The sequence below is a fragment of the Micrasema longulum genome, unplaced genomic scaffold, assembly GCF_059751315.1.
Source record: "Micrasema longulum isolate JH-2025_06_02 unplaced genomic scaffold, ASM5975131v1 h1tg000420l, whole genome shotgun sequence".
NCBI lineage: Eukaryota > Metazoa > Arthropoda > Insecta > Trichoptera > Brachycentridae > Micrasema > Micrasema longulum.
Window position 1 is genome coordinate 364596 of NW_028277620.1, and position 16524 is coordinate 381119.

The following is a 16524-nucleotide window of genomic DNA, read 5'->3' on the forward strand; positions in this document are numbered from 1 at the left end:
AGTTGGGATATTTAATTTTATTGAGCTCAGTAGTTCAGGCGCATCTAAGAGCGAGTTGAGAATTTTGAATAGGACTAGAAGGTCGGATTTATTTCGATAGTCTTGAAGAGAAGATATATTTATTCTTCTCGATTTCTGCATCCATCAACATTCGCACCGTAAACACTTACAGCTATTCTTTCCCCATCCATTCGCTCTACATGTCCAAACCAGAGCTCATTTCTTGATTATGTCGATAATGCTTATCGCGGCCTTACATAATGTACAGATCTCGACATTTGTGCATCTATCGTGCATAGTTTTACCAGACATTCGCCCGAGAGATCGCATTTCGACAGCACTCAACATACTTTCATTCCTGTTTTTCCAAGTCCATACTACGCTCCCATACATCAGGGTCAGCACCAGGACATTGTGAACTGCTAATTTTGCCTCTTACGACAAACATTTATTTGCCAAGGTTTTGATTGTCTTGATTGTCTCTGTTTTGATTTTCTTTCCATCCCTAGTAAACATACTTCCCAGATACACAAATTTATCTGCTAGTTTCAGTATAACCCCCCATTCACAGCGATTTCACATTTAAACCATCAATCACATTGGATTTATCGACATTCATCAGCAAATCGCTTCCCTTGCATACATTGTAGACTTTTGTTACCAAGAATTGGATCCATTGTCTTTATAGATTAGTCTGAGAGGTGATCAGGACAATGGGATTTTGAACAGTATTTGGATACAAAAAATGTTTTAGTAAGAGCGGTAAAAACTAAGAACATTTATTTTCTTGAAAATGTACAAAATATGACGAAAGGGAATTTCGGAAGCATGCATATTATTAAATAATATTTATTATTATTGAGTAATTTGTTATAACTTTTTTTTGTGCCCTCTTGTTCTCTTTATTTGGGAAAAAAGGAAATAAATTATTTTAACACCCATTATTTTACAAAATATTTAAGGGTATTTTCGAGACATGTTCGGCGAGAGTTTAGCCTACCTGTTGGCCGATATTTAGAGGGGGGTGGTGGGCAGCCAGAGCCTGGTCATACGAGGGCGGCGGAGCGTACAGCTGTCCCGCGGCCGATGCGGGGAACACTCCGTACGGGGAACCCCCCGGCACTGAGGAACATCACAAAACATGGTTATTTGGAGTGTTGTATTAACTCTACGACGGTGAGCATCATAATATGGATACTGCCCATTGCAGTGGCAAGCGGTGATTTATTTTAGAGGTAATCTACAAAAAATGTTCATTCATTTGTACCTACATATAAGTACTAAGTAATGTAATTGTAAATGGCTATTTTTTCTGTGTTTCTGTAGAAATCAACTCATACAACAATTATTATTAATTTCGCAAAATACTTCACTTTATTCTCCACTATTTTAATGCAAAACTAATACAAAAGTTTCTTAAAAAATACCACAATGATATTCAGCAGATATTTATGTTGTGACTAAAATTTCAACACTGAGCACTGGCCGATTCCTTTTATTTATTTATATACACGCCCAATGGGCATTTTTAAGGACATATTTATTAATGATGCCACGAATATTCGGCATCTATTCGGTATTCGGCCTATTCGGCCACTTTTTTGCTATTCGGTATTCGGCCGAATAGTGCGTACTATTCGGCCGAATACCGAATAGCAAATCATGTAAAAAAAGACACGTTGTTTTACTCAAAAATTATGTATTTATTTCCAAATTACAACATTTTAGTACTTAAAATTAATCAGTGGTAAGTTGTGATGGATAATAACGAGCTTTTCAGCATTTTCTGGTAGCAAACGATTGCGCTTTTCATCGTAAACGTTACCAGCCTCAGAAAATAACCTCTCACTATAAACGCTACTTCCAGGCGAAGAAAGATAAACTTTTGCAAATTTCGAAAGGTTCGGGTATTGTTTTTCGTTTGCTGACCACCACTTGTAAGGATCGGCCTTCCGATCTAGGCGAACTGTTTCAAATAAAAATCCAACTCGTTTGCCACAGCATTCTTCTCCACGTCCTCCTCATTATTATTAACATTATCTGTAGCGACTTCTTCAAAACAGTTCCAGAAACTTTTGTGTGTTTCAACAGTCCTATCATTTTCATTCGAGTTTCTTTTCTTACGCGCTGGAGATGAATCGTCATCGGTACTACTTAGTTCATCACAACTTTTTTTAGAGCTTCTAGAAGAATATTTTGTCTTGCTCTTTCTGCTTGAACCAATCCTAGAAAACTCGTTTTAAATCGAGGATCCAGAAAAGTAGAACCAGATATTTATTTTTATCATCGAAGCTGAATCGCCTTTTAAGCTCGGCCTGCAGTGAAGATCTCATCGTGACTAAATTAGGTACTTTCTCAGCTGTCTCTGCTTTTCCCAGATATTTTAATAAAGTTACTGCATGTGGAATCACTTCAGAGATGCAAGAGATACCTGAGCTAGATATTTTTGTTATTTCTTCGAATGGTTTGAGGAGTTTGATACACTGTTCCAATAGTTCCCATTGAGCATGTGTCAGATTTATTAAAGTTTCATGATCTGTTATGTACAATGAGACAGTTCGCTTTTGTTCTAATAATCGCTCCATTAAATAATAGGTAGAATTCCAGCGTGTGCTCACATCTTGTACTAGTTGGTGGTTTGGCAAGTTAAGTTCTTGTTGAATAGATTTAAGTTTCTGCTCTGCTAAGCCAGAATGATTAAAATGGGTAACAATTCGTCTCGCAGCAGCTATCATCTGTTGTACTTCTGGTTGAGATATTAGCGAATGATCTATAGCTCGTTGTAGTGAATGAATAAAGCACCTACCTGAATCATATCCTGCATCTCGCACACCTTTTATCATATTAGAGCCACTATCATGGACAAGTAAATGGAGCTTGGATTGAGGAATAATCCATCTTTCTGTAATAGCATTGAGTTCTTTTGCAATATTGATACCAGAATGTGAGCCAGGAAATGATTTCATAGCTAAAACGCCATGTTCCAGAATAAACTCTGGAGATATCCAGTGCGCAGTGAAGCTCAGAAAGCTCTCGTTATTGTGCTGGCATGTCCATATATCAGATGTCACTGATAATGCTGCTGCCTGTGAAATACTGGCTTCTATTTTAGCACAAATTCTGTTGTATATATCCGGAACAATTTTCTCGGTCATGTAAGTGCGACCAGGTACTTTATAATGGGGCAAAGCGTTTGCCATAAGTCTCTGAAATCCAACTCGTTCCACAAGTGACAATGGTTCGTTGTCCAAAGCAATCATTTCGCCAATCAAGTAATGATATTTTATTGATTTCGGATCATTAATGTCCCAGAGCAATTTCCTTTCTGATGTTTCCTTCAGGGTGAGCTGCCGTTCTTTTGATCTGGACGTTCCAGGTTCTGCTGGCATCTTTGCATCGGTAGAAGTAGAAGTACCGCCTATGTTGCTGCCACGTGTCGATGGAACATTAATTAAAGCAGCGTATTGGTCAGCATGTTTGGTTTTAAGATGGTTTTTTAAAGAGGTTGTAGCTGTAAATAAAAGAAAATTAAATTAATTATAATTAAATAAGTTATTTTATTTATTTCCCTTATCTATCTTATAGAAAATCAAATAAATATAGGTATATAAATAATTTCTCATAAAACTTTATTCCATAACATATATAAGTGAATAAAACTATTTCGAATTTATTAAAATTAACCTAACGTTTTCCTTTTTATAAGATTTATATAACAAAAACTCTGTCTAAACTTTATTCACTTCAACAAAAACAATAAAACATAACATAAATTTAAATACGTTTTACTTACTTGCTTTCTTTCCTTCTCCGCCTCTTGAGATCTTGATGCTACATAACAAACACTGGGCCAGTTTATTATTTTCACTACAAATCTCATAATATTCCCATATGGGCGATTTTTTATTAACCGGTGTCATTTTATAAGCCTTTTGACGAAAAAACAATTGAAAATGAACTAAGGAACAAACTTCTTAGCAAAATAGTAATTAAGTTTCACTTAACGTATTATTTATAAACTAACAAAGCGCTCCGTGACGCAATTTACTCGCAATTGAAAAAAATACAAACAATGTTTGCTTGCACCCCGCCCCGCGCGCCCACTGTCGTCGCCTGCCGCGCGAACGCAACGAGAAAAACATGTTGTGACTTGTCTTATTCCAGCTAACGCGCCCCCACCAAGCATTCGGCGGCCGAATATTCGGCGCTTCGGCCGACAGCGTTGCCGAATATTCGGTATTCGGTATTCGGCCAATTCACTATTCGTGGCATCTCTAATATTTATACATATAAAATTATTATAAAAGACAGTAGAAAAACACAATGATATATAGTAGACTCGATGGGAGTGGAAGCGGGAGCGAGGTGTTAATAATTGAATTTGATTCAGTGATCGTTTGAAAGAAGACAACTTGTTATCAAAGAAATCAAGACTGGTATGTTTGTTGGCAGACTTAAAAATTCTGGGCATAGGGGAATAAAAACCATAGTTAGTTCTATGGTTATCGGTATGAAAGAGTAAGTTTTGTCCGAGGTTTCTAGTTGGGATATTTAATTTTATTGAGCTCAGTAGTTCAGGCGCATCAAAGAGTGAGTTGAGAATTTTAAATAGGACTAGAAGGTTGGATTTATTTTGACGATCTTGAAGAAAATATATATTTAAGCTAGTTTCTAACTCATTATACGTATATTGGTCTCTGGATAAGCCCAACCTCCAGCCTATCTTTTTTTTAAATCGATGTTGAACTGATTCAACAATTTTTATGTGAACATCATAATATGGAGACCAGATGACAGAGGAATACTCTAGGTACTTTGCCAATTTCTTCCTACCTACCCAAACCGTTCAGTTTAAGAAAATTATAAGTACATGGACATATTGAATCTTACAATTTTATACAAAAATTAAAAACAAAGATTAACAAAGTAAAAATATATAAAAAATTAACACTATACTATAAAGAGTGGAGAGGGGATGGAAAGGAAAAAAGAAGGATAAAGGAACAATTTAAATATTTAGACAGTGACATTTTAATCTTGACTTAAATGTAAATAAAGAAAGGGTGTCTCTAACATTAGTGGGTAGATTATTCCACAATCAAGCTGCTACTACTGTGAAAGAGGAGGCAAGAAAATTTGAGCGATGACAGGGTATTAAAAGGGTTCTCTCGTTACTAGAACGAAGAGATAGTCCGTGTTGTGAAAGAGGTTGGATGAGCTCTCTCAGATAAACAGGCGAAGTGGGATTATTTAAAATATTGTGAAGAAGTGATAGAATGTGAATGTTTCTTCCATGCCGGATGCTGAGCCAGTGCAGTTGCATTGCATTTGGTAGTCGTGCTTTGTTGTAAATATAAATAAATTTGTGTCCTTACTGTATGTGTGGTGGGTGCCTCCGTACTGCGGGGCTGCGGCCGCGTGCTGCGGGGGCGCCGGTAGGAACGGGCCCTGGGGCTGCGGCGGTGCTCCTGGGAAGGCCCCTAAGGGTGGGGTAACTGAAATATTATTATCCGTTAGCGAAGCACCGGACTCTCGGGTCAGGGGGCAGCGCACGCCAGACAAAGGGGGCCACACTCGGAGATCGGCGCGATTTGATGTGCGAGACTTAAAATTTATTACGAAATTGCGGACGGCGTTATATTTATCATGTTGATTACTAACGTCATTTTATTTATTACATTGATTTCAAACATTATTTTATTTAAATAAAACAACTTTGTTTTTAACCACTAATTTTTTTAATTATATTTTTTCCACCGACCGGCTTCAAAGCAAACAAGCTTCTTTGTCAAGGTAACGTAACTAATGAATTAATTCCTATTTTATAATGTTCACTAAATACTACACATGGATCCAATAAATCAATTCCTTACAAGGGTGGTAATTTGATAATAATATTTATTATGTTGATTAATAAGGTAATTTTATTTACTGAATTCATAGCTACTGCCATTTTTATTTATTCTGTTGATTACACGTGTCATTTTATTTATTATGTTGATTACAGGCATCATTGTTTTTATTATATTGATTTCTAGCATAATTTATTATGATTAATTAGGATAATGATGATCATTACATTAATTGTAAGTGTCGCCTTACCAAGATTAAGTTTATTTTGCTGTTCAACTCAGATTTCTTAATTGTTGTCATTAAAATTCACATAAGCTACTAACATTTTTTAAAAGAAATAAATAAATAAAAGCATTTTACTTTGGTACATTTTACGAATGCATTATGTAACACTTTGATCGACATTAATGAGTAAAATTTAACATTAATTGAGGAAATGGAGATGACTCATTTTGTTTACGTAAAACATGAACTGTTATGGAATTGGATGAGTCATTTGTAATTTGGTATAATTTGCTAATAAATTCCTACACAGATGGTTGACTTTACACAGGTAAGGTGCCATTCATATTATTAATTGTAGGCAAGCTGAGTTTGCCAGCATTTTTTTAATCTTTTAACCCATTCATTCTACCATGAACAGGTACAAACACTTAATTTGTTCACATGTTTCGGTGTCGTGTAGCCAATACACATACAAAAATGAGGGATTTAAAATTGCTTCAATCAACTATATTTTGACTGAAATATAATAGTTGAAATATAATAGTGGATGAGAATTTTTGACTAGATGGCTACTGGAAAAGTATGCCTCGTAGTATAGTGATTGGCGCTTTCGCCTACCGTGCATGAGGTCCTAGGTTCGAATCCCAGCAGGGTTGACGTAAAACATTGGTTTAAAATGTGGTTCAGCACTTCAATAATTCTTTGTTCCTGGATTGGGAACTGAAGCGCAAGGCTGATCACCTTACCTTTCATGTAACAAAAGTGTTCAAGATGCAATCGGAGTGCCCTACTCAAACTTAGGTGCTAGATTAAGATACGGTTTTTATTGCGCGATATTATTTTTTTCTCCGTAAGATATGGCCCCTTTGAATGGATTAAAGAAAGGCAAAACTACAAACTGACTTTCCATAGTATTTTTTTGCAACATAAATTAGACTGTCTAAAAAAGTGTTAAGATTATTTTTTTGTAAATATAAAATTATAAATTAAAAAAAAAACACTTGTAATTTCAGGGCCTATGACCCGTCATTGGCTGGTTTGAGTGGCCACTTTAAACACTGCGTAACATTCATCATTCTGCCTATGTTCGAACATCAATATTTCTTCGATTCTTTAACCTGTTAATTTTTGTGAAGTTTAAGAGCTAAAACCTTTATTTCGGTAATAGCTTCTTGTGTATGTTAACAATTAACATGTATTTAGATAGATCTTAGATTAAGATATCTTTATAAAATATAGACGAGGTTAGCTAAAAATACTTTTTAACTAAAATATTTTGTAGTATCTTTGACTAAACATCTTGACCATACAACAAATGATAGTTTCTTTGCAATTGTAGCACAAATCATGCACTTTAGGATGTAATTCAAAGAGCTACCTCTCTGTTGAACAATATTAATTAAAACATTTATATTTTTCTTAACAAGAGTTTTTTCACACAGAGTTCCCTCCTAGCTCTTTTAGCATTTTGTTATGTTAATTTATGTTTTAGAAAAAAAGCCTTTTAGGCGTGTACTATACATTAAAAACTCATTAAATACTACAAAAACCCATTAGTAATTTTGCCAATCAGTACAAAAGAGTTGTTTAAGACGGGATATTCTTGAACATTAAAAAAAAAGTAGATGATAATTTTAAAAGGGGGTTATTGATTCGAGATAGCATAGATTAATATGTATAATTTTAGTCTCATTACTAAAATACATTATATGGATTTAAAAAACCGATTCGACAAATCTAGAAATTAGATTTGTGTATTATATTCGACGCCTTTTAAAAAGAAAAAAACACTTCTGCTCAATGTTCCCGAATCAAAGCGAAAAATTTATTTCAGTCATGTATTTTTTTTTTACTTAAAAAACCTTAAAACATACAGAAATGTGAATTTTTATGATACAGTGCAGTGATAATGACCCTAAAATTGCAATGTGTAGATCATGTAGCAAGAAATTCGGACACAAAATGCCTGTTGACTCGGGGAGACGTCCAACAACAAAAAGATGTGCAGGGCGGTCACAACTAAGGTGGAGAGATGCTGTAGATCGGCATGTCAGTGTGACCTGGATAGTCTGCGCAGAACGGGGCGACATGGAGGCGAATGGAGGAGGCCTTCGTCCAGGAGTGGACAGAGATAGGCCGAGGAAGAAGAATTGTATTGATTAACATTTTGCGCATCTATTTTATAAGAGGTACCGTAAGGCGGAGATAAACATTATTGACAAAATCAATAAACGAGTTCTGCGTTAGTTTGGACATGTAGAGCGTATGAACGGCGAAAGAACACAGCAAAATTTACGATGCGAATGTTGATGGATGCAGAGAACGAGGAAGACCGAGAAAGACATGGCGTAAAGATAAACATGTCGAGAATTGCAATAATCAACAGAGTTGAATGAAAATATGTATGAATGTAAAGGAAACGAGGTCTGTATGCAGACAGAAAGATATGGGATTCTATCCCCTGCCTACCCCTACAGGGAAACAGGGTTATTAGTTTGAAACAGTTATACTTAAAAAAAGACAGAGAACCTCTTAGAGAAGGAATATGGGGGTCTAGGCTTGAAATATCTCAATAAAATCACTCAAGGTTACTAAGTAATTGGACATTCTCAAAATGTTGTCACTAACCATCTTAATTAATGTAATTATGTCAACAAGTGTTGATGTTCATAAATTCAATATACTTTTTTTCAAAATAAAGACATTCGCTTTGATTTAAGAACATATAATTTTATAATACAAATGGTATTTGGTGCGAAACAGAAGTGTCCTTTTTTTCAAAGTCGGCGGAAAGTTATAAAAAACAAACAATAAAATAAAAAAACACAATACAAGTATTTTAAAAAACAAAGTGTAATTATAATTTAAGTACAGTGAAAGATTACAGCAAAGCTATTAGGTCCATTTTAGGTCAAGATACGTAAGAGGCATTACGAAATATATTTTATTTGACAAGAAAAATAATGTGATACATTGTGCTGTAAAAATCAGACATATTTTTCCTAAATGTAAAAATCGTCATCTCCGTGGTAAAAATAACTGAGCCTATCATAGTTTTAAGAATAACATTGATTTAATAAGGAAGTTCAGTGGTTTTATTTTTTTTTATTAAATATTAATAGACTATAAAACTAAGCATCACTATGATTTTTTTTAAGTTTTGTAATTTTGAAATTACTCCACCCGTGACGTCACGAGATGTCGTCGATGAGTTGTGCTGCCATTTAAAAATAGAACCCCGTACCCATTTCTATCAAAACACATAATTGATTGGCTATTGAACCCGTTGTTTCAAAGTAGTACATTTTTATTGATTTTTAATAAATTTTCAAGGAACTAAACCATAACATTAAATGCTCCCATTTTTAGTGTGTAATAAAAAAAATATTATATCCAATAGCAGCCTCCGTGGTGTAGTGGTCAAGACGCTTGACTCACACACGGAAGGTTCCGGGTTCGATTCCCAAAAATTAAAATGATTTTTTTTCAAGCCTGGGTGTTCCGTGATGTAATTCACCACTGTAATTAGGCCTCCTGGCCTGTCACCACAGTGCAAAAAATATATTTAAAAAAAAAAATTACCGTATATATGGGGACCTAAAAATTTTGATAACTATTACCAGTTGATAACGCTAACCCAATCATGACGAAGAATTTTTTTGAAGTTCAAGAATCTCACGTGAAAATTTATTTGAAGTAACGAAATTTCCCAATTCAAAATGTTTGTTTCCCACCCAACACTTTTTTCTTTATTAAAATAATTTTTTTTTTTCGATTTTTTTGTTTTGTGATTTACTAAAATACTCTGTTTTTACATTTCGTAAAAAATCACCTTATTTTCAACACTGAAATTGCAACTCGGCAACTTAATTTCAACGTGTACATACTCGTACATGCATAGAAACTAGAAAAAACTGTGTGATCAATGTCACGAGGCAACTCAATACAACAGATATAGTGCCATTATTTTTTTTTAGCTCTGTATGGAACCCTCGTTACCAATGGATAAAGCAAAAAAAATAAATACATTCACGAACGTTGCTGAGCCAAACTTTTAATCCCAATTCAACCTGATTGTATTTCCCAGATCGATCTCTCTATTGATCTATGCTTTGAATGGCATTTGAAGAGTTTCTATACTTGAGTAAGTACACAGCTGCATTTTAGGCAACTAATTAGAGCGCTCTAAAATTTTCCGCTTTTCTTAAGGAGATAAATCCACATGGGTTACTCTTTTTGTCTGCCATGATATGTGGGGTTACTTTTGATGAAATTTATATTTCTGTGTACGAGTTCAAGACGGGCCAATGTCACATCATCTCAATACGTCACTTTAGCTTAGTTAGAATGTAAGTTTACGTATAGAATTGTAGAGCGCCCTAGAGGTGATTTTTCACAAAAATGGCGCAACATAAATCTGCCAAATATTATTGTTATTGAGCTTTGAATGCCCCGTGGTGTAATGGTCAGCGCGTTAGCCTGCCATGCAAGAGGTCTCGGGTTCGATTCCCGACATGGTTGATGCGAAATATTTATTTAAATGGGTGTTTTCACACTAGAAGCTGAAGACTGATCATCTTACCTTCATGTAACAAAAATGATCAAGATACGCTTCGATTGGAGTACCAATGCAGTGCCCAATGCACCATTAGGTGCGGAAAGGGAACGACGATGATGATTGAAAGTTTGGACAAAAATTGAAAAACATTTCTTTGCTTTTCATTTGACAGAGTCTTATTTGTTTTTCATATTAAAATATAATAATACAACTTTTTGGCCAATACATTGTTCGTTCTTTTAAATAAAATAATTATTATGATTTCACCGACACAAGCATCTTTTTATATTTACTTGGAAGGGTTGCTCTTCTGACATTAGCCAATGAAGGTGCAGAAACAACTATGTAAATTGGACATTCCAACTCATAACACCCCAAATTTGACACTCTTAAACTCATACACAGATTTATAGTCTCGTCAACAGTTCACAAAATTTTGAGCTTTTTATTCCCAGATAATTTTTTTGAATTTAGTCATTGTGATTGAGCTGCTGAAGCGTAAGGCTGATCATTTTACCTAGCTGTAACAGATGATAGGCTGCAATTGGCTTAACAATGCAGTGCCCTAAGCACCATCGGGTGTGAATAAGAATTCTATGACGCTGACGACGCAGGATAAATAAAATTGCACAAATTCTGTCATTATAATAAATATTCGTATTAAAAATTTCACTGTCTGATTTTAACAGCAATTTTGACGTTTAACATATAATTTGAAAAACAAGGTTTTTTATTTCGTAATCCAACAAATGCTTGACGTAACACAGACCGTGGGGTTAATTATAAAGGTTTGTACTTTAAAATAATTATTCTCTGAAACGTGAAAAATGTACGTCCAGTCAAGGGTACCTCTCATGCAGTGTGACTGTTTCAGAAACGTAATTATTTCAGTATGCAGTTTTATTGTCCAAATAACCACCGTGTTTTACGACTGAAAAATATCATTTTTATCGAGCGCTTCATTCGACTTTCAATTTCGTCCTTCGCGCGAAAAACACAGCAGCTTCTTTGGAAACAGATCTCGATATTTAAAATTATTCCAAAAGAAAACTGTCCATCAAATATATTAAAACATTTAGTATTGTAGGAAGAGATGAAAATAATTTGAAATAAAAAAATACATACACACTAATTGTCTGATTTCCAAAAAGAAAGATAAATCGTTTTTATTCTTGATAAAGTGACCGTTGATTAATTTATATTTTATGTATGTAACTTTGAGAACTTGATAAGCGGAAACATGTTTTTAACCTTATGGCCGCACATGTGCGGTGACACTCGACAGATTTTATTTTTTCCAATTTCTCCTAATCATGTTAAATTGTCAACCAATCAATTATTTATATTATTAACCCAAAGTACAGTGTACATACCGTCGCCGTTCGGGCGAGTCACTAACCCAAAAAACATCATTTTGAGGATTCGCAATTTGAAAGTTTGGAGATGAAGGAAAAAATCAGATTTTTGAGTTTTGGAGGTTTTAGTAAACAATTGATTCATGTTTTTTTTTTTGAATTCTGATACATTTAAAAATAGCTGTTAAGTTTTTAATGAGGCAAGGTGGCTAAAATTTGATATTGCTTATTTATAATCTGGACAATGCAAGCTATAAGGTTTAGTGAACGGAAGGAAATATTGAAAATAATTATTATAATGTGGTTAAAAATTAATTAAAAATTCATGTTGTTTAATTAAATTAATATAATAATATAAAGTCACGTAGTAACAAAACAAATAATTTTAATATCCATTTTTTTTTAACCAACTTTGGTGATATTTAAATTTGTTGCAACAGAGGGAAAACATTTTTAAGAAGGGAATATGGGAGTCTAGGCATTTACAGGGCTTATGACCTGTCACTGGCTGGTTTAAGTGACCACTTTACACACCCTGTGTAACATTCACCATTCTGCCTACGTTTGAACATCCACATTTCCTCAACTCTTCAATCTGTTGACCTTTGTGAAGTAAAAGAGCCGAAAACTTTATCGTGTGGGTGAGATTGTTCGCCTCTTAAAGAACATAATTTTACACTTCGAATGGGATATTCAACTAAAAACTGTCATTTTTAGAGTTAGTAACTTTTGCCTGAAAGGCGACGATATTTTTTTTTAAAAGAATAGCCCACTAAGCCTCTATTCAGAGGCTTGTCAGCAGGTGGGTTGGAGAGAATATGGAAGGCGGTAATGAAAAATACACCGTAATACCCAGACTAATTGAGAAAAAATCTTGTGACTGGCGGGAATCAAACCAGCAACGCCAGTTTCACAGTTGGCCGTCTGACCAACTGCGCCTGTGTAATATATATATATATATAAAAGTAAATGAGACAAAAATAAATACGGAATCTAAATCCAACATTATTCGTGCACACAGAGTAAGGCAGACACTGTTGAACAAACAGATTTTTTTTATTTATTTCAAGTAAGTTTTATATAACAAGTCTTTGCGGATGATTTTTTTAAAATTATCTTTTTATTACACTTCTTCCAGTGCTAATAATAATAATAATAAAAAAATGATATTCTCGAAAAACATTAGTTTTGTAAAATGTTGAATTTATCAAGCTATAGTAATAAAATGTGCATTAAAAATATAATTGAATTAATTACATTTTTTTATTATGTTAACTTTGTTAAATGACTAATTTAAGGCGTGTTTCAAATTTCGTAAAATTATTCCCTCGGCACGGGACACCCCCCCCCCCAGTGAGGGAACATTATTCTGTATAAAAAAAAAGAATAGTAACTATGTAAAAGTATTAATAAATAAATAAATTAAAATCAATAAAAACTTAAAAGTTAACTCACTCCCGTGATGTGTATGACAAAAAATTAACTCACTAATCAGAGGGTTAAATTTGATGGCTCAAGGCATTCTTCTACTAATGCAAACATTTTTTTCCTGCATATAATTATTATATTGTAGTTAATATTTGGAAATGCTTAAGATGTTAAGGTCCGACCTTTCTTTATTTGTATTTTCTCCCTGGATTACGACACTAGCAATGATTTTTTAAATACAATATACATATCGACCGTTAGCGTGCCTCTATTATTTTGCTTTTTTGATAACTTTTTTCTTATGGGAGCTAGGACCACCCGAAAACACAAAAAAGTGCCCAATTTTATCTGCTGTCTTCGGACATACAATATACAATACAAATATGATAAACAATTTTGAGAACTGGAAAATTTCATTGTGATCTCTTTCTCGAAAAAAAAAAAAACGAACAAAACCTCGATTTTCATGAAGCATAATCAGTCCGACTGAGTGTCTTTTTTTTAGTGTTTGACGAGCTCGCCTACCATTCTTCAAGTGCTGGATTCGATTCCTGGAAGGGTTGATGTGAAATTTCGATTGAGAAGGTTCTTTGAACATCAATATTTCATTGTTTCTGGACTGGAGGTAGAAGTAAAAGATTGATAACCTTACCTTCATTGTAAAAGACGATCGAACTACGCTGCAATTGGTTTAACAATGCCCTAACACAATATGATTGCAATTTACCTATTTTTAGCATTCGTAGTGGAAGATTCAAATATGTGTTTTAATGGGTAACTCAAATGCTGATTTTGAAGTTACCTAGATGTAGTAATTACCTCACGATATGTAAAGTGGAAATACCAATTCTTGACTGTTACGCCTACATACAAGTTCTCAAAATTCAAGGGTGATTTTCAATTATTTCAGTACGGAATCAAGAATAAGAGCGATTTATGAATAATTTTGAGTTTTAACAATTTTATTTGAGTTAAATGTCAAAAAATATTGATTTAATACCATATTTAAAATTTAATGCTTAGCGTTGTTAAAACTCAAAATTTTAGCGTCTTTAGAATACAATGCAAGGACAATCAATGCACAATCATTTAGAAAAGATTTTTAGTGAAGAAAAGTGGCATGCTTACTGATTGCACATCGATTCCTGTCAAAATAAACTCAAATTTAGAATTACATATTTCTTAATGAATCGGTATCGCCAGTGTGGAAAATGCGAGCCCGTTTCATTCATTGCCACACTGAAAATGAGTACTTTTTATTTCGGTGGCAACATTTGAAAAAAATACATGTTTAGGGTGCAAGTGGCTAAACTTAAAGGAAATTTAAAAAAAGGGTGATTTTAAATACAGAAAAAACCTAATAGTATTTCTAATTTCTACGTATTTAAAAACTGACTAGATACGTTTTTCAGGGTATTTTATAAAAAAATAAATCTTTTTGGAAGCAATTAAAAGGAAATTAACGCTGTCAGCATGAGGCTCAAATTATGTGATTCAAATAAATATTTTTATGAATGCCATACTATGTGATAAGTTTGTGTAATAATATTGGATAAATTATACCTATGAATCTGACTACAATTGAAAAGAAAGGAAACTGTTTTTTTCCGCTAAAATATTAATGCAAATATACAAGTTTTGGGTTAAACAATTTACTTGGCTAGATTGACAAACATCGGTGAATCTCCCTTCAAATTTTAATTGACTGACAAAAATTTATTTAAAAAGTATTTAACAATGCTTAGACGGAGAAAATTGTCCATATCAAATAGTGCACAGGAGTAACTGAAACTAGAACATCTGCATTGTCTTTAATTGTTAATTCAATGAATGTAAAATTAAAGTGAAATAGTACTATGGTAAAAATAAATTGGAATATTTTTTAAGTGGACTTGGTTGGGAATCGGACTCAAGACATAACGACGGTAGTCAAATGGGCTAACCGTTAGCTGAAGGGTGCGAAAAAATGCATCATAAAATGGTGTTTCCTTAATCAGTCACAGCAATCCCTCCAATTAGAATATTATTTTAAGATATCTAAAAATATCCGATTTTAAGTTAGTATGGCATTCAATCAAACAATATTTATTACAAAAAGTGTCAAATAATGATTTTTCAATTTAATTTAGATAATTTTTCCTAATTTATAAATTTTACTCTAAATTTCATTTTCAAATTCAGAAACCAATAGAAGATTGCAAATTTAATAGCGAATAATCATTTTAACATGCGTTGATAATTTTCAACCATGCGTAAAAAACATTTAATAATATTTTTTTACACTTGATTTTCAGCGCGTAAAATTTAATAAAAATGCCTAAAACAAATAGAAGCACATGCTAATGTATCTAAGGTAAAAACAAAATAAAATTAAAAAAGGCACTTAATTATTAAAATAAAAAAACAACATTCTCTCCAAAATCTAGCTAATGCTCGTAATGTGTGCATAAAATACATGCATGCATCTGGGAAAATTCATAGATTCAATTTTTAATATTAATTCATAATGAAAAACACCTTCCCAATAGCCTAACACCTTTTGAAAAACGGGGCAAAAAGTCCAACAGAATTTTTGATACCATATGAAGAGTTTTCACTGAAGTATTTTTTGCGCCGTTTGAATTAAAAGTAACATGTATATTCCATAGAAATCACACTTTGCTAAATGCTTCCAAAAGTTGATTACTATTTGGAATTTTTAAAAATGTAGATGTCTATGGATTATTTAATGAAATAATCGTAGAAAATCATTTGAAGATATGGATCAATTAGTTTTCCATTGAAACTGCATCCAATAATCATCAAAATGATGTTCAATAAACCTAAAAACTTAAACCTAAATTCAAAATTAACAACAATCCATGATTTTAAAAAGTCATATAATTTATTTGGCAATTTCTAAATAAGAATGACTGTCGTCCATAAGGCCAATAATACTTTTAACAAACAAACAATTTAAACCATTAGGGCATGAAATAAGACACATTCTTTACAAAAACAAACATGACAATAAATGGAAAAATTTGTTATTGTAAATAAAATGTCATAATTTGTTATCATTTTCTACTAATGTAGACTTTTGTATATTTTAAAATCAATTCATTC

The 16524-nt window shown here is 33.2% G+C and overlaps 1 protein-coding gene and 1 long non-coding RNA gene across 12 annotated transcripts in view; both read right to left on the reverse strand.

Moving 5' to 3' along the window:
• The window catches only part of LOC148281686 (uncharacterized), a 43891-nt gene that overhangs the window by 17776 nt on the left and 9591 nt on the right, over positions 1-16524 (reverse strand). For 6 of the 11 annotated variants that reach the window (XM_088226317.1, XM_088226315.1, XM_088226312.1 and 3 more), the window contains 2 exons: positions 5376-5480; positions 1001-1122 (listed from right to left, as the gene is read on the reverse strand). In XM_088226317.1, coding sequence (XP_088082443.1) covers positions 1001-1122; positions 5376-5480 — 227 coding nt within the window. Of the gene's footprint in view, positions 1-1000; positions 1123-5375; positions 5496-16524 lie in introns of all 11 variants that reach the window. The other 5 variants (XM_088226316.1, XM_088226313.1, XM_088226311.1 and 2 more) reach the window with 1 other exon arrangement.
• Positions 2112-4097, reverse strand: LOC148281687 (uncharacterized). Its single transcript, XR_015822304.1, has 2 exons — positions 3794-4097; positions 2112-3511 (listed from the first exon to the last, which is right to left on the reverse strand). It is a non-coding gene; the product is annotated as an uncharacterized LOC148281687 (long non-coding RNA).